The sequence below is a fragment of the Dunckerocampus dactyliophorus genome, chromosome 16 (genome assembly GCF_027744805.1).
Source record: "Dunckerocampus dactyliophorus isolate RoL2022-P2 chromosome 16, RoL_Ddac_1.1, whole genome shotgun sequence".
Taxonomy (NCBI): domain Eukaryota; kingdom Metazoa; phylum Chordata; class Actinopteri; order Syngnathiformes; family Syngnathidae; genus Dunckerocampus; species Dunckerocampus dactyliophorus.
In genome coordinates this window covers 24,469,482-24,488,798 of record NC_072834.1, presented here as the reverse complement: position 1 = coordinate 24,488,798, position 19,317 = coordinate 24,469,482, and the positions used below count along the sequence as shown (strand labels likewise).

At 43.3% G+C, this 19,317-nt stretch overlaps 1 protein-coding gene across 17 annotated transcripts in view; it reads left to right on the top strand.

The window, feature by feature from the left end:
- LOC129169030 (unconventional myosin-XVIIIa-like) overlaps window positions 1-19,317 on the top strand; it is a 120,380-nt gene that overhangs the window by 15,608 nt on the left and 85,455 nt on the right. For 4 of the 17 annotated variants that reach the window (XM_054754980.1, XM_054754967.1, XM_054754979.1 and 1 more), the window contains exons 1-10: window positions 4,512-5,409; window positions 7,496-7,567; window positions 7,687-7,758; window positions 11,334-11,390; window positions 15,412-15,502; window positions 15,638-15,744; window positions 15,820-15,996; window positions 17,213-17,423; window positions 17,498-17,640; window positions 17,712-17,812. In XM_054754980.1, the coding sequence (XP_054610955.1) occupies window positions 4,615-5,409; window positions 7,496-7,567; window positions 7,687-7,758; window positions 11,334-11,390; window positions 15,412-15,502; window positions 15,638-15,744; window positions 15,820-15,996; window positions 17,213-17,423; window positions 17,498-17,640; window positions 17,712-17,812 (1,826 nt within the window). In that variant the 5' untranslated portion in view covers window positions 4,512-4,614. Of the gene's footprint in view, window positions 1-588; window positions 606-4,511; window positions 5,410-6,688; window positions 7,759-9,512; window positions 9,540-11,333; window positions 11,391-11,623; window positions 11,870-15,411; window positions 15,503-15,637; window positions 15,745-15,819; window positions 15,997-17,212; window positions 17,424-17,497; window positions 17,641-17,711; window positions 17,813-19,317 lie in introns of those variants that run through there. The other 13 variants (XM_054754965.1, XM_054754964.1, XM_054754981.1 and 10 more) reach the window with 11 other exon arrangements.

Here is a 19,317-nt window from a genome sequence, read left to right as displayed (position 1 = left end):
TGACTATAGGGGTGTTATTTCATGTCTAGAGGGCTCTAGTCATGTTACAAAGTGTATTTAGAAGGAGGTAAACAGATTTTCTATGCTCTAACTACCAAAGTATTCTATTTATGATGAAGGAATCCTACTTTCCGGAACTCCGCTTATCACAGTCGGGTGTGGAACCGATAAACCCTGATAAAGGAGCGATGAGTGTGTAGTGATTGAGGCAAACGCTCGTGATTTGTACGCTTGTAGCAATCGTCTCATCCTGTTTTGTCATCATGTGTTCTGTCCCCAGTGCTGCATGGTCCTAGTGCCCTGTTGGTGTGTGAATTCCACTTCATAACCCCCCCGACCGCTTCATATCCTCCTGTGTTGCATACATTCATTCTCCTCGCCACCAGCAGCTTGTTTCATGACTTCTGGCCCATCACCATGGCGTACAAATCACGCTTTTCATTTTGGGAACAAAAGGGAAGTCCAGTTTTTATTGTTGTGCTTTTGCTTTGATGTCATTTCTCTATATTGATCCATCCGTCATATGTGACGTGAGAAAGGAAGCTGTGGTTTGATCTGTTGTGTTGCTTCTCCTTGTGTAGGTTAAAGTTGACAACAAGCCAGATGTAAGTGCTTTTTCATACTACTTAGTAATTTGCCCTTCTTGGAAGTTTGCCACCAATGTGATGAATTCTGGCAAAGATGAAGCGTTTGAAGCTGCCTTGGCTGTGGTCTAACTGCTTGAATAATGCAGTCACAGCATGCAAGACAGTGGAGCCTCGGCTTTGGTCGTTCATGTGTTCCAAAACCTTTCACCAAAACCGAAACATACCAAAACCCAATCCATAAGAAATAATATACCGTCATTTCGGGACTACAGAGTGAACCGCTATTTTAGCCACACACGCCAGATTTAAAGAGAAAAACAGCCACATGTGTCCAGAAAGTGACACGATGTGAATGAAATGCTGTCATTGTCAGTCGAAGGAACCTTCATGTGGGGAAGTATTTCCCAGGCGGACTGCTCAATGGTCGCGGAATATCAGCACAAACACTAACGGAACATGTCCAAATGGAAGTTGGCGGAAACTCCTCTTACAGAGCGTGAATGCAAGCTAGCAGGATTACAGCGTTGCCTCGCTTTCGATCGGCTTTTACATTTTATTTTATTTTTTTACAGCACATGAATGTGCATTGTGTTCTGCAGCCTTATTGTCAATCAATCCCGTTTGTGCTGAACTGCCGTGTTTCCTGTTGTATGATCGCTAGCAAACAGCTAGCAGAGACTCTGAACTTTGTATGTTTGCACGTTTTCTCCCCGACAAAACCAACAATGTTGACGAAACGTTCTGCATCCAAAAGGCAGAATAAGATGCTAACCATCGCACAAGAAGTTGGACTTCTGGAAATGCTGAAGGAAGGTAGACGTTACGCGGCTGTAGGGCGCCATTACGGAATAAATGACTCTTCGGTTGGAGTACGAGGAGGAGGAAAATATGACGACAGGAGCAATATGTTTTAACAAGGATACCAAAATGTTTCAGCGGAGCGGCGCCAGGACGAAGAGGCACAGTCAGAGGAGAAAAAAATAAGAGCATTCAAAATAAGAGCAGTTTGTTGAGGATTTTGTGTGTGCAGAGGCTGACATCCCATGAGAGAAGTTAGCCAGGCTACATCCCCAGCTGAAATACTGGGCAACATTGGCCAGCGATGTATTGCATCAGTAAACGCAAGGATTTTTGCATTTTTATTAACTGACACGTTATTTAGTATCACAAATGTACGCACTCTATGCTGGTAAAATAAGTGTAAAATGTAAAAAACGTCATTCTAAAAGATGATAACAGAACAAAAAGGAATTTGGAAAAAATAAAAGAGAAGTAAAAGAGAAGTAGTACACAGAAAGATGTTAGACACAAAGATTAAACATAAACAGCAGCCCACCCGAAAAGCAACACTGTCATTACCATCTTCATCCTTCTCTTTAAAAGACCAGACGTCTTGCTGAATGAGCCTGTGATGGAACACGGCAGCCTGGCACAGCAAGCTCAGTAGAACCAGGATGTTGAGCGGGTGGAGCCACCTGGCATGGCCCAGCAAGGTGCACTGTAGTCAGACACACTCATCGAGCAGCCCCGGTGTGCCACCACGTTCTCATGCTAGAATACCAGAAGCAAGTGTCTGGTCTTCAGACGCTGGCTCAACATTATTGAGGATATAACTACATCTACTGGTCACATTAGGTATTACCTCACTCTCACGCGCCTCATTAGCATACAGTGCCCAGTACTTATTGATAGGTACTTTATTCATCTCCAAGGGAAAGGAAAGTGGCACGTGTGTGTTCTATCGACAAATAAAGCATCCGCACACACATAATAAAGACAAATCTGTCTTTAGTGTCCCCAGTGGAAAATAACCACTATCCGTTCATCACAGAGCCGGAGTCGCCCATGTGTGAATGCTTTCTTTCCGCGGACTAGTTTGTTAGGCACACTGTTTGTTAGGCCCTACCAAAACGAGACATATTTTTCACAATAATCTTTGTCAAAAACTGAATCCTACAAAAACCAGGGTGTACGAAAACCGAGGTTCCACTGTTGAAAGTACAGAATTTGCTCCAAATTCACTATTTACTGTCAGCACTGGTTATCATGTTACCCCCTTCCAAATTGAAACATCCTCTTCTTTTTACGAGCCAATTTAGCGGTGATGAGCTAATGCCATAAATGTTTGCAGTTCCGCTTAATGCACTTTCATTGTCCCCTGAATCATTTAATTAAGTGATGCCCACAGCTAGTCGTTTGCCAGGAAAAAGCAATTAAAAGAAAGTGCTGAAGGTAATGGATTTATTGCATACACATTTGTTTTAATGGAGGCTTTAAAGATACCTTTCCACCGAGCAGTATAGTTGAGGAAAGGATACACACCGTAGACGTTACACTTGTAATGTATGGAAAGCAGCAGTATTCCATTTTCTTGAAAGGAAGTCAACAACATTCAGTCTGCTCTCATCAGCGTAATACACTTTACTCATCGAACATTGACCTACAGTGATGTGAAAAAGTGTTGGCCCCTTCCTGATTTCTTATGTCTTTGCATGTTTGTCCCACTTCAATGTTCCAGATCATCAAACTAATGTAAATATTTGTCAATGACAACACAACTCAACACTTTATGTACTTTTTAAATGAAACTTTTTATTCTTAAGGGAGAAAAGACATCCAAAGCTACATGGTCCTGTGTGGAAAAGTGATGGCCCCCTAAAGTGGTTGGGCCCCCCTCAGCAGCAACAACTGCAATCAACTTGCAATGAGTCTCTTCCAGCGCTGGGGAGGAATTTAGCAGAATTGTTGTCATTCAGCCACATTGGAGGCTTTTCCTTTTGAAAGTCATGCCACAGCATCTCAATAGGATTCAGGTCAGGACTTGGACTAGACCACTCCAAAGTCTTCATCCATTCAGAGGTGGACTTGCTGGTGTGTTTTGGATCATTGTCCTGCTGCACAACCCAAGTTGCTTTCAGCTTGAGGTCACCAACATTCTTCTTCAGCACAATTCATGCTTCCATTGATCACAGCAAGTCTTCCAGGTCCTGAAGACCATCACGCTACCACCACCACGTTTTACTGTTACTATGATGAAATGCGGCATTACTTTTACGCCAGATGTAATGGGACACAAGCCTTCCAAAAAGTTCAACTTTTGTCTGGTCAGACCACAGAGCATTTCCCCAAAGGTCTTGGAGATCATCAAGATATTTTCTGGCAAAATGGAAACCAGTCTTAATGTTGTTTTTGTTCAGCAGTGGTTTTGGTCTTGGCCATGCAGGTCGTTTTTGCCCAGTGTCTTTCTTATGGTGGAGTCATGAACTCTGACCTTAACTGAGGGAAGTGAGGCCTGCACTTCTTTGGATGTTGTTGTGGGGTCTTTTGTGACCTCTCGGATGAGTCGTCACTGCGCTCTTGGGGTCACTGCGCTTTTGGTCGGCCGGTCACTCCTGGGAAGGTTCACCACTGTTCCATGTTTTGGCCATTTGTGGATAATGGCTCTCACTGTGGTTGGCTGGAGTCCCAAAGCTTTAGAAATGGCTTCATAACCTTTTTCACACTGATCGATCTCAATTCATCTCAGTTATGTTATGTTTTAACGGTGGGGTGGGGGGGAAATCACTTTTTCACACAAGGCCATGTAGCTTTGGATTTTTTTCTCCCTTAATAATAAAAAAGTTTCATTTAAAACTGCATTTTGCGTTCAGTTGCGTTGTCATTGACTAATATTTACATTTCTTTGATTTGAAACATTTACGTGTGAAATAAGAAATCAGGAAGGGGGCACACAGTTTTTCGCACCACTGTATCGATACAGTAGCTTTACTCAAGATTTATTTGAGAATATTTAGAGTTCCTCCTTTGCCACGGATATTTTTGGTGACTAGGACTGTATGGCTACCCTTAGGAAGCGCACCATGAGCTTGGTAACACAATGAAAGATACAGAGCTTTTATTTTGGTATCCATGACATCATTTGATCTTGGAAAAGCAAGTAACTGTGGTCTATATCGTAGTGAAACCTACTGTACTGCATGGTGCCAATGGGCAAATATGCTGAGAATCCAATGACTTCATCCATAAAATGACTGTTTTGATGTGTTTGCACCAGTCAGATGTAGATGCTAGTCAGTCACAGGCAAGTACCAAACCTGGGCTAGACACAGCAAGTGGTCCACACTCAACTGCAACATCAGCTGAAGAGACCAATAGTAACGCAGCCATGGGCGGTCCAGACACTCCAGGGGAGGAGCAAAAGTCCAGCGGTAAAAAGGTGGTGAAGATTGTTAGAAGAGTCGTTCGGCGTGTGGTTCCTGCTGGGACGGTGCAGCAGAATCAACAAGCTGTGCCCGAGGCTGCTAAGGCCACCGCAGGCTCGGCACCGAAAACCACCAAGTCTTCTGGGGAGGACAAGGATGACATCTCCATGGGCTTGACCAGCCTCATGGGCAGAGGAAGAACGAAGGAACACCGGCCTCGCACTCGCACCCAAGACCACAAAGAAGATGTAAAAGAGGAGCTCAAACAGGAGGAGAATCATGCGGAAATACCCAAGGAGTCTCCATCCACAACTGGACCTAAGAGTACATCAAATCTTGCACCACCAAGCTCAAACCCCCTCACACCACCGACTGGCTTTATCCCTTCGCCCAAACCTGACCCTTTGGCCCCACCTGCCGGCTTCATCCCACCTCCAAAACACAATCTTTTGAATCCTCCGGCTGGCTTTATACCTACCAGAAAACCCAGTCCGGTTCCACCCAAACAAAATCAACTAGCAAGACCTGCAGGTTTCCTCCCTGTCCCAAAGACAGACCCTCTGGCACCCCCTGCAGGGTTTATCCCAAAGCCACGTCCAGTTGCTGTAAAGAAAGCAGAGGTACAGAGTGAAACAATCTGCATGTTTGCTGTTTAACCCCTGAGGGGAGCATGTGGGCTGATAATAACAAAGGTCATACCGTTTGCTGAAGGACAACTTCCACCTTAGAGACCTTGTGTGTGGGTGTGTGTGTGTGTGTGTGTGTGTGTGTGTGTGTGTGTGTGTGTGACCACCGCTTTTCTCAAAATGTCTTAATTATCTCTAACAAAAATGTGCTTTAATATAATGAAGCCTTCTAAAATGAACGTTCACTGAGTGCACAAAGCAGTTTATGATCAGTCCAGACCTCATCAGTGGGTATAATGGTGCGCTCACGGCCCAGTCTAGTCAGTAAGAGTTGCTATTAGGCACTGAGCTGTGACTCATTAGTGTCACTCTCTGCTAGCGAAGCGTTACCATGGTGCCAGGAGAGCCCTTGCTGAGGAAGGGTCTGTAAGAATCATGTTTTAGTCAAATCCAAATGAAAACTTGTTGTATGTTACGTGTCTTTAGCAGGGGTGTCCCCGTTCACATTGTTTGGCTTCCGATCCCATCCCTTCTTTTTATAGTCTTGCTGGTCCGATCCAGTACCGATCCATTTTTTTAATAATGAGCTTTTGTTACAAACCATGCATTTGTGGAATTGACTATGGTTATGAAAATAGCTCTTCAAAGCATTAAAAACTAATGCCACAAAAGCATTGCTGAATTTACGTTTTTGTTACACAGCATGACCAACAATATTGTTTGGCTTTTGTAACAAACCTCTGTGAGTCAGGTCCCTAATCCAATAAAAGATCCAATAAAAGATCAAACTGGAAAAAATGGGCATCCAAAATACTTTTGTGGTAGGACTAATCATTTGACATGCTTATAGATCAATTTGTGGTGTGATTTAGAATATATGACATTCTTTTAACAAACTCGCTTCAGCATAATAGTAATTTATGGACGGTCCCTAGTATAAACAACCAGCGGTTAGAGCAGCGCTTCCTGTGCGAGCAGTGGCAGACCCAGAAATGTTTCATTGGGGTGGCCAAGGTGAGACCATTACTCCCATCAGGGTGGCAATAATATGATACCTGACATGTCTAGATGGCTGGTGGGGTGGCCGGAGAGTGACCAAGGATGGCCACGGCCACCACGTAGCTCCGCCACAGCGGGCGTGCTCCCCGCACCATGACACAGCAGCCCGGGCAGAGTGAGGGGGAACTACCGTTGTAGCTACGGAACCAAATATCCGACGTCCAATGTGAAACTAACTTCACCACAGTACACCGCGGACATGCCAGCTTTGAGGCGCATTACCGCACCTACCATGTTAGAGTGTGGCCCAGAGTTATGAGTGTGATACAGCAACCGGATCAGCCCGATCTTGTGGCAGCCCTGATATCTCCAGCATCACACCTGACTGCAATCGTTGGGACAAAATGTTTCGTCAAACATCAAGAGATATGACAAATAGTGGGGTGTTGCATACCATGGATCGGTTGGGATTGAGCTTCTGAATCTAGTGGTGCAATATGGAGGGTGAACTTAAGCTAAAGCTGGGGTAATACATCAGTGCACCCCAGGGAAACCCCTAGACGACATGGCTTCAAGCTGCATGGGGGATGACATTGGAACAAATGGTTGTGTCTAAGGCAGGGGTAGGCAACCCAAATGCGGCTTTTTAGTCTTCTTGTTGTGGCTCCCTTTGGCCTTGGCAAAAGAAAGAAAGAAAATAAGAAAGTAAAGATTGCCAACCCCTGGTCTTACGGTTTGTGTGTAAAGTCTTTGTAACTGCAAACTGATAAAACTGTGTGGTTTCATCCGTAAGTTAACACGACAACGGTATTTGTGGAGTGTGAAAGTGCGTTTTTGAAAATGATATGGTTACATTCTCAGTTACACACAGACCATAGCTCTGTTGGTTTTATTGGCGCTCCAGAAAAGTCCTACAGTGACATGATATGCATTTAAGCTTTATTAAATTTGGACTTGATACAGTGATACAGTATATTTCCATATGGCAAAGAAAATGCAAAGCTTCAACAAAATTCATTCCTTCACTCATTGTCATGCTTCCGTTCCATTTTTGTGTTAAACTGTCTGTGTTCATATGAAGGAGACCTGTTGTCCATCTGTGGCCACCAATGGTAAGCCATCCCCCTTTGCAGCCCCCCAGGCCGGTGAACAGGTGTGTGTGTGTGTGTGTGTGTTCATCTTTCCATACGTACCGCTATGTATTCCCTGCATCCAAAAGCACATTTCATGGATGCATTCCATTGCATGCAATTGCTGGTCCTGCACTTGCAGGTCCCGGGGCTCATACCCACTGAGGAAGATTACAAGCGTGTGAAAAGGATCTTCACCATCTCTGGCAATGATGTAAGGTCTCTCCCTCAGTTTGTTTGTTTTGTGCCTGCCATGATTTTCTTTCTCTTTTAAAAACTCCCCCAGCCAGGAGGACACATCACCTAAAATTATACCCGGGGCTGTCCCCAACCTTCTCCCCTGACAGGGAGGTTTCCAATTACTGGGATCCCAGACAATGTGAAATTGGAGACCAATGAGATATTTTCATTGCACTCAAATCATAGACTTATGAAGGGAAGTTTAGGAAAACATGCAGGCTTTTATCGGCTTTGTTGCATTACCTGCATATGTAATGCACTTTTCCAGACACACGTTAACAGCGGAAACCCGTTTTTTTGTCATTATGCTGTTGAACGCCTCATCGCTGCACTATGCAGTGCTTGAAAGGAGGAGGGAAGGAGACAGATACAGAGTTGTTCATCATTCTGTGTGTGTTTTAGAACAAATAAACCACCACACACACATAATAAAGATGACTAATGGATTCCCTGGGCTGAATCTGTCTATAGTGTCCCAACTGTAAAAGAACAACAATCCATTCTTCACAGAGAGTCATCAGCGCATGGATGCTTTGTTTGGCCTGTAAGATCATTGAGATGTGTACAATGACCGAGACGGTGTACGATGACGAGACGATGTAGGATAACCGAGATGGTGTACGATGACCGAGACGGTGTAGGATGACTGAGACGGTGTACGATGACCGAGACGGTGTAGGATAACCGAGATGGAACGATGACCGAGACGGTGTAGGATGACGAGACGGTGTAGGATAACCGAGATGGTGTACGATGACCGAGATGGTGTACGATGACTGAGACGGTGTACGATGACCGAGACGGTGTAGGATAATTGAGATGGTGTACGATGACCGAGACGGTGTAGGATGACGAGACGGTGTAGGATAACCGAGACGGTGTACGATGACCGAGATGGTGTACGATGACTGAGACGGTGTACGATGACTGAGACGGTGTACGATGACCGAGACGGTGTACGATGACCGAGACGGTGTAGGATAACTGAGACGGTGTAGGATAACTGAGACGGTGTAGGATAATCGAGACGGTGTAGGATAACTGAGACGGTGTAGGATAATCGAGACGGTGTAGGATAACCGAGACGGTGTAGGATAACTGAGACGGTGTAGGATAACCGAGACGGTGTAGGATAACCGAGAGGTGTAGGATAACTGAGACGGTGTAGGATAACCGAGATGGTGTACGATGACCGAGACTGGGTAGGATAACCGAGACGGTGTAGGATAACTGAGACGGTGTAGGATAACCGAGACGGTGTAGGATAACCGAGACGGTGTAGGATAACCGAGAGGTGTAGGATAACTGAGACGGTGTAGGATAACCGAGATGGTGTACACAAACGGAGACATATTTTTTTCAATAATTTTCATCAAAAGCAAGGTTCTGCTGTATAATATTTTTGATCTATTATAAATTTTCAGTGCAGCATGTCCTCCATTTTCTGCAGTGTGTTGCAACAGGCCTCCTTGCCGTGTTTTGCAGCGTGTGACTGTGGTGGTGGGTTGAAGATAATACCATGGGATGAAATGCATTCACTTGAGCGTGCCCTTATCTTTGGCTTGTTGCTCGTGTTGTGTTGCTGTATTGTAATGCAAAAAGGGCAGAGGTGAAATACTTTGGTATCGTATGTGATGATGACACTGTCTTGTTATTTCTGCTCTCTGCTTCTCTGTGGGTCGTTGGATCTCGACATCCCGCTGTCCCCTTTGATGCTTGCGTGGTTAGCATGCGAGAGGCCACAAATCCTCTCAGGTACAACCTGCTTGACCGCAGGCTTTCCCTTCTCCCTCGGCTGTGTTTCTTGTTCCTTCTTTGTATACGCTACCTTGTCTGCACCTGGGTCTTCAAGGGCAATGCAGGGGGTCTGGAATGTTAAGTGTGGTGATGCTTCCTTGCTTGGGTCTCAAAAGACACATTTGAGCAGTGGCGCATTGACTTTGTTATGAATACCTTAATGAGTATTTGAATGCTGCTGTGCATTTCATTGATATGGCTGGCATGGTTATTTATTTATTGTCATATGCAGTAGCGTGAATAACATAATCACATTTCTCTAAAGGCTTTTTATGTATTTAAAATGTGGCATGCTGTGAATTTGTGTCTCACTGTGAATTTGGGCCACACGTTCACAGTAGGGATGTGAAGGATAAACTTCAATTGGATTCAACTGGATATCCGGTTTGACAAGAGAGCGATACGGTTACATGGGTATCAGCCTCTTGGATGGATAAGAATCAGCGATAAATCCTTAGATGAATGGATTGTAAAGACATGCGCCAGGTATCGCAAGACTAGCAACTGCTTGACAGTCCATCTCTTAAACAACGCGAGAGCCTGTGCTGCCGGAGAAAGGATTGTTTCGCTTCCTCTGTAGCTGAGCATGACTGAAGACCAGAATGGATGTAAATAGCATTAGCAGTGCTAACATTAGCAGTGTGCTAGCTAGTCACCGGGAAAGATTTTCAAAACATCAGCAAAACATAAGTACATCATAGATTATAGCCATCTAATTGATCTTTTACACAATACATCATATATAAGTCAGAAAGGAACAACATCAAATGAAAAGCATTAAATGAATACAGAGCCACCATCCACCAGTACAAGCCTGGACTTTGTTTTACAGAGAACAAATATGCACAGTAACACTCAATAGGGTCATTGAATCTTACCTTTATGCATTCCGACATAGTATCAGCATTTGGGAGCAAATACAGTATAGTAGTCTATCTGTGCAGCCTGGGACAAAGTTACATGGTGGCTTCAAGGACGGCCCAACAAAGTGGGACAGGTTGCTGCTAAACATGCGAAAACTGGGGGATTTCTAATTGTGTAATAATGGCGCACATTCCCAAAATCGATACCCATTTACATAACATTCAATGCAGTTATTTAGAAATTATTATTCTTATTAAGTGCTTTTTTTGTTGTTTTTTTTATCATTGCGCCTGTAAGTTTGGGGACCCCACTTTACAGCATGCTTGGGGATATGATGCGCTCTTTTACACATTTGAAAATACAGTAAGAATGACACTTTTATATAATGGATTCTTTATTTTACAATGTAAGATCCATGTCTACTGTATCGACAAATGTAACTGTCCAATCGTATCGTTTCTACATCGTATGGAATGGTTTAGTTTTTTGAATGGTACGGTGACCCGTGTATAGAATGGTCTACCACAAAGAGATGTCCATCCTTAGTTCATAGCAGACCATCTGCTGCTGCCACAGTTGTCCAGGTGGTCCTCGGGTTACGTACGAGTTCTGTTCCTAGCCTGTGACGTAAGTTGAGTTATACTGGTTCACACTGTACACAGAGGACATGAAGGACATATAAAGTAGGCTCCAGTACTAACATACAGTAGTAAGTATGGACTATTACTTGTTCCCTGTGACTGTGTGACTAATCATATTAACTGGGATTATTATGAAGTCAGATGTAAAAGTGTACTTTAGCAAAGATGGAAATGCCTCTTATGAACACATTGATGTGTCATTGCTGATACATTGTAGCGTTTACGCTAAGCTTGTTGCCTTTTCCAGCCCAAGCCTTCTGAGGACCCTGTGGCCATTCTACAAGCGGCACACTCAGCGGCAAAGGTTAGCATTCATGTTTGTAATATGTTACAGCATCAACAGAAAGCGCTCGTTTTGGTTTGGTGGCTGCTCTTTACGGATATTTTTCCATTGTGTTTGCCATGTAACCTGCCAGTCACTTGTCTTTTTCTCTATAGCGTGTTGTGTACTACCTTTGAGGAAAAACACTTTCTATCTGAGACTTTTATTCTCATGAATATGTCTGATAGGCTGTGAGGGTTCAAAGCAGCCTTTTGTGTTGTGCTTTGAAAGGGATAGTGCTGGAAGGAAGGGCTCAGGCGTAATGGACGTAAGACAAGGTGATGGAAACTGCTCATACCAGTTCACACCTCCATCAGCTGAGTGCTGTGGAAAGCTTCCATCAAGGATGCTTGTGGAGTTTCACGATAGATTATTTGTCACTCCACAGTAGGGCCCGACTGATTCACCGTCCGATCCGATTCTAGCCGTTTGAAAAATAATCGCTCATCGGCAAAATGCAGGTAATATGGTGTTTTTCTTAGAAATCAACTATCCTTGGTCTGAAGAAGGTTGGTGACAACTGATATAGACTTTCCTAGAGGTTTACTGCCCTTCTGCACATCACATTTTTTGGATTTGTAACACAGTCGTTCCTCATGACCTCGCGGTTCGAATATCACTCCCTCACTCTATCGCGTTTTTTCCAAAATGAATGAATGAATAAATGATTGCTGTTTTGTGGCTGACTATGGACGATTATTCCGTGTGGAAGTGGTATGTTTTAGCCTGCTTGTTTCTCGATTTCAAACCCATTATTACATTCGGAGGCTAAGTAGTTAGCTCGGTCTACAGTATTGCTATGTTCAAAGCAGCATGTCACTTCAGAGATGCCGTGCTAAATGGGATGTAAACAAAGGTAGCAGTACTCTCAGAGTATACGGGGAATATGTCTATGTATGGCAGACTTGCATGAATAGTATTGTTATTTTTTCAATGCCATGCTCAATTGACCCACATTACATGAGTGGAAATTTTCCCAATGCTAACGCTGAGTTATTTGGATATTATTGCTTAAATTGCTCTCCTATATGAGGTAATATGAGTATAAAGGTGACCGTTGGGGTGTTGGTTCATGTTTGCGGGGCTATAATGCTAAGAAATGTTTTTAGAAGGTCATAAACAAGTTTTCTATGCTGTAACTACAAAAATATCATTCGTGATCGAGTCTGGAATCAATGAACCGCCATAAATGAGGGACGACGGTAGACTGATAAAGACTTTCCTTGAGCTTTATTGCCCACCTGCACATCTTGTGTTTTGTGTTATGTTCATATTGTTTATCTGCTACTTGTTCCACACAATTTCTGATAATAAAAATATTTGAAAATATTAAAATCTTTTCATCATTTATATCTTTGTAACACTTACGTAACTAAATGTAAGCCATAAAAATCAGGTATTTTGTCATTTTTAATGAAAAATGTAAACATTTAATCTGCCAATTTTTCAATTAAAGTCATCCCTTCTTTATAGCGGTTTATTGGTTCCAGACCCGGCCGCGTGAATTTAATGTTAATAAAGTGAATATTTTCACAGTTAGAGCATAGGAAACCTCGACTTGAGACTTTCTAAATACAGTTACAGTTAGAGTTCTAAATACAGTCAAACCTGTCTTAGCGGCCACCTTTATAGAAGGGCCACCTGCCTACAGCAGCCACTGAAAAATCCCCCCCAGCAAATTTACATGTTATAGACCCTGTGTATAGCAGTCACCTGTCCAACGCAGCCAGCAGCCACCCATTTTGTCTCCCTTGGTCAATATCTGACCTGCATATAGCAGCCAAATTACCAACTCAAGTAGAAGCTTCATGCACAAAAAAGTTTGTTTTTTCAATCAATGAAGCCGTCGTGTGTAGACTTTAATTACTGAGTCCTAGCTCAGTCACAATCATTCACAAGATCCACACAAACTGTCAGTTGTTCCACATTTGAGCTTGCTATTTCCTGGTCAAACATGTAACTTTAAGAGCATTTGCACCAAAACTTTACCGCAAAGTAGGCTGGGAACAGGACGTGCTCCCAGCGACGCTACAATAATAAAAAAAAAAAAAAACATGCTAGCATGCATGCGGCAGCGGGAGCAAAACTGAGTTGGGTTGTACTTAACTGAAGTATTTTATCAGTTATCAGTTATTATTAAGCCTCTAGCTTCCTTTTAGTAAGTAAAAACCTTGACTATGATTGCACTACATTGTCATGTAGACCTACAAAGTACACTTGGAAGAACAAGAGGTGAATAAATGTATTGCAACTGATGTGAAACTGATGAGGGGTAGGATTAAATAAGCTTTGCTTCTTCCTACTCCTTTTTGGACATGCAAAATTGTGAATTGTACTATGTGATGTGCTACTGTTTGACTCATATGCATGTTCAGGATTAAAACCATGAACCATGATAATAACAAGCCTAGTAGTGCTGTACAACTTTTATCCGCAGTCCGCAGTGCCCTCTACTGGTCAACATTATTATTATTATTATTTTTTCCCCCTTTTTTTCTTTTTTTTCCTCTACTGGTCAACATTCAAACTGGACGCCAACCTGTCTATAGAGGCCACCTGTCTATAGCGGCCACTTTTGCAGACTCCCTCTAGTGGCCGCTATAGACAAGTTTGACTGTACAGTAACACCCCTGAGTCACATTTTTTGTCTTCCGAGCCAATCTGATTTTTTTTTTTTTTTTTGTAATCATCTTGCTGTTCCGGTACCCATCCTTTCCTTTGTTTGTTTTTTTTGTTGTTTTTTTTTTTTTGTGGAATTGGATATGGTTATGAAAATATCTCCTGAAAGCATTAAAAATAATGCAAGCAAAGTATTGCTGAACGTACTTTTTTATTACACAACAATACTGTTTGGCTTTTGGAACAAACCTCTGTGAGTGAGGTCACTGATCCAATAAAAGATGCAATAACAGATAAAATTGGAAAAAAATGGGCGTGCAAAATAGTTTTAGTGTAGGACTAATCATTTGACATGCTTATAGATCAATTTGTGGTGTGATTTAGTATATCCATTTTTTTAACAAATTCTCGCAATAGTAAACACAACGCAATAGTAAATTATTGACAGTCCCTAGTATAAAGAACCCGCGCTTAGAGCAGCACTTTCTGTGCGAGCTCCCCGCACCATGATACAGCAGTTCGGGCACATGGCGGGGGAACTACCGGTGCAGCTACGGAGCCGAATGCCCAACGTCCAACGTGAAACTAACTTCACCACGATACACCGCAGACATGTCTGCATGGTGTTGTTGCCTTTTCTTCTTCTTGCGAGTGGCGGGAGTCGAGTGGCAATCGGCTTTGAGGCGCATTACCGCACCTACCGTGTTGGAGTGTGGCCAAGCGTTACCAACGTTATGAGGCAACCGGATCTGCCTGATCTCATAGTGGAAGCCGATATTATCCAATCTTCAAAATGCAGCGGATCGGCAGCTGATCCCAATCCTGAAGATCGGGTCGGGACATCCCTATTATAGTCACCTTCTTTGTTGACACCACATTGCAACTCTTATGCTGCAAGCAAGCCAACAAGCTAGCAAGCTAACCAGTTAGCCTCAAATTTATTATAAGAATCCAAAAACGTTCCACGTCCACACGGGATGGGAGGGGGAGTTTTTTCACTCCATGATGTGGGACATGCCATGGCAGACTTGATGACTTCATGCAGTGTTAAGGTAATGTTATGTAAGCTAATGTGTCAGTGTTTTGTGTCATTACTGCCACCTGGTGACCACAATACTCCATACCACTTGTGTTTCCATACGTTTGGACTCATAATAGACCATAGTCTACCACCAAACAGCCTTCATTTATTCATTCATTCATTTCTGAAAAAACATGATGGAGCGATAATCCAATCACGATATTGGGAGGGACGACTGTATCTGAATGTTATATTCGCTACTATCGAGCCCACAAAAGTCCTGCTGTAGTTTATGTCGCGTGTCTTCACTGTGCGATTTGGTTTGCATGAATGTGACTCATCCTGGTTTGTGGACTTTTTAAGCAGGGCAAGACAGAAGAGCACATTGCAGCAGAACGAGCCTGGTACAACACTGAAAAAGTATGGCTTGTCCACAAGGATGGATTTTCCTTGGGTGAGTAAAGTGCCGTGCCCGTGTGGTCTCACTGAAACTTAGAAGGATTATTTGACAAATACAAGTGGCAGACAGGTAAACGATGCATTCTGGTTGTTTGTCATCGGAAGAGAAATGAATGTTGTGGTCTTGCAGCAACTCTCCTGAAGACCGAAGCGGGCAGTCTGCCAGAGGGGAAGGTGAAAATCCGCCTGGAGAGTGATGGATCTTTATTAGACGTGGATGAAGATGATGTGGAGAAGGTAATTCATCATCACCTCGGCTCTAAAATGGGTCAGGAAGGACGGCGTGAAACTTCTTGTTCCTTTGAACTCCAGGCAAATCCTCCATTGTTTGAGCGAGTGGAGGACCTGGCCTCTCTCCAGTACTTAAATGAGTCCAGTGTGATGCACTCACTACGGCAGCGCTACGGCGGCAACCTGGTGCACACCTACACCGGGACCAACATGGTGGTCATTAACCCCATTAGTGCCCCTTCCATGTACTCTGAGAAGGTAAGCGCTAGCCAGCACTGACAATATTTTACACCATATCAGAGTTTCCCAAACCTCAGCTGAGGCTCTAGACTGAAAATGAGTCACTGGTCAGGTTTTGTCCTTGTAAAATGATTTATGCCGGTCAACCAAGCACATTCTTTCTTGGCTATTTTATTTGTTTGAGTCCTGGGGTCAGAGAGTCATGTTTTTATTTTTGGGTCTTGAGCTAAAATACTTTTCCACTGCTTCAGAGTCCTCGTGGCAGTCACCGCTCCATCTGCCACAAAAGCATCGTACGCAGCTGTTGGACCATGAAACCTTTACCATCAAGCTCCAGGCACACTCGTTTGGCTTCATTTAACACTAGAAAGGCTTCATGTGTCCTTATTCACTCATTGGTCTTGCTGCTTTTTATCTTTTTATCTTTACAAGACAATTTATATATTTATGTATATTTATTTCTATTTCCAAGAAAAAGGATTTTCACAAACTGCCTAGTCCTGACCTAGACGCTGTCCAATACGGACCTGGACCTATAATCAACCTTTCTGCACCTTTCTTTACGGTACTGATGATCAGCTCAAGAAATCCACTGACCATTTGCAATCAAATTAAACCATCCCACATGATGCTACTCCAAATCTGTACATTGTGACTCTAAATAGCACAGAGGCAGATGAAAGAGGAAAGAAGCCATGTGAGTGATACGGAAGAACGATTGGGACATACAGTGAAAGAAGATAGAAACGAGTGATTGATACACATAAAGCAGATAGCGAGAAACGAGTGATTGATATGGATAAAGCAGATAGCGAGAAACGGGGGTTGATACGGATAAAGCGGATAGTGAGAAATGAGTGATTGATCTGGATAAAGTGGATAGCGAGAAACGAGTGATTGCAAGAAATGAGTGATAGGTATGGATAAAGTGGATAGAGAGAAACGAGAGTTTGATGTGGATAAAGTGGATAGCGAGAAACGATTTATACAGACAGAGTGGACAGCGAAAAATTAATGATTGATATGGATAGAATAGACAGCAAGATTCGAGTAATTGATACGGATAAAGCAGATAGCGAGAAGCGAATGATTGGTGTGGATAAAGAGGACAGCGAGATTCTGTATTTTGTGTATCTGGACCTGTTTGAATGTGTGTTTAATACTCTTGATATAGTCTCTGGCAAACAAGCCAGCGATACATTCCTCTATTTCTGCGTCTGTGATTTCGTGGCAGGTGATGCAAATGTTTAAAGGCTGTAGAAGAGAGGACAGCGCCCCCCATATTTACAGCATGGCCCAGTCTGCCTATCGGAACCTCCTGACCACTCGCCAGGATCAGTCCATTGTCTTAATGGGCAAAAGTGGCAGCGGCAAGACGACAAACTGTCAACACATCATCCAGTATCTTGTCACCATTGCCGGCAGCACCAACAAAACCTTTTCAAGTAAGCTGGAAGAGAAGCAGAGTACAAATGAAAAATGGGACATGGTTGTTTACCATACTCTTATTTGTCTGCAGTGGAGAAGTGGCAGGCGGTGTACACACTTTTAGAAGCCTTTGGGAATGCTTCCACCTGTATGAATGGGAATGCGAGCCGCTTCTCCCATATTGTTTCTTTGGATTTTGACCAGTCAGGCCTGGTGACTTCAGCCTCTATTCAGGTATTTTTCCCCTATTTATTCACATATTTAGTGTGTGTTGTAGTCACGCCGCTTGCGCTGTGGCCTTGCAGACAATGCTTCTGGAGAAGATGAGGGTGACAAGAAGACCAGAGGGCGAGTCCACTTTTCATGTGTTTTACTACCTAATGGCTGGAGTCGACAGCTCTCTCAGGTCTGGATCACTACCGACAGACCCTTTGAATGCACACTGCACCACAGTCTCTCTATCATCTTGATATACACTCACTAGCCGCACCATCACGTATACCGGCACGGGAAAAACACATTGCACCGGGCGATACGTCTCATTGACACGTATTTATGATCACGCTATCATCATAGCGCCACTTGTAACAACATTCAGTTCACATAAAGCCAGAGGGGGGGTCCAATGTTTACACCAACAAGGACACAAACGACAGCTACACAAGCTGAAATAAGTCACATTGTTTAAGCATATGGATGCAATAAAACCTTACCTGTTTAATAAATGTTGTGGAAGAAGACACTTGTAATATGTGACAAGACACCTGGGTGCATCCTGATGTGTAGAAATGTATCAAACCGCCGTATGTTAACTAGGAGTGCACCAGAATTATTGGACGCATAATTATGTGGCCGATATGAAGGAATTATGACATCATACTGATACATTTGATAACAAAGCAAGCACTCCTTTTTTCCCTCCTGCTGTGACGTTAACGGCCTGCCGTAACTTCCCCTGAGCTCACTTTTAAACAAACATTCACTTTCGGAGAAAATGCGCCGCGATGAGGGGATAAAAAAACATCGAGCACACACACACTTGAAACGCCAGCGCTGCGGCGTTTGAAAAGAGCGAAAGGTTTGCCAGAGACCTCCGTGGCGTCACACCGACTGCTTGGAGCGTGTGCCTGAATACAGTGCACCTTGCTGCGCCACAGCAGGTGGCTCCTCCCCCTCTATACTCTGGTTCTCCTTATGGTAGTGATGTGGTACTAGTAATAGTGTCATGATATTTGATTCGGACAAATCCTAATTAGTTCCAGTCCTTTACCTCTTACCAGGTGTGCACAAACTACACGTAAATCTACTTTTATATAAAAAAGTTACCAGTTTTGAGAAGTAGAAAGTTATTGGTATCTGAATCGGTAGAAAAAAAAAGATCTTGTGCATCCCTGATTTGAACACTAAAACTTCATTTTTGTATTCACCAATGAATGAAAACAGAGTGGAAATCAAAAGTGTCAATTTGTTTAGTCAGTGGCTGATGCAGCAGCTACAATGTCCAAGCTAGACACAATGAGTGTCCTAATGAAACAAGACTGCTGTCTAAAATAGCACATTTCTCTATAGTTGCACATTACTTACAGACAAGGCAGACGCATATTAGAAAGCATCCCATCGCAAAAAGCATGCGATATGTTGTGTATTATTCAATTTGTGTGTGCCAAACTTTGTCGCAGACACAAGTCAATGAATTATTGCAGCCATTACCTGTCACCAAAAATAAACAACCACCGCATGTTCAATTATGTTATGATATGTTAGTTTGATGTATAATCTGATCAGGCTGATCAGGAGAGCGAGCTCTGTCCTGGACGGTCCTCTGGACTCCGTGGAGGAAGTGGGGGAGAGAAGGATGTTGGCTAAGCTGACATCCATCATGAACAACACCTCTCACCCGCTACATGACAC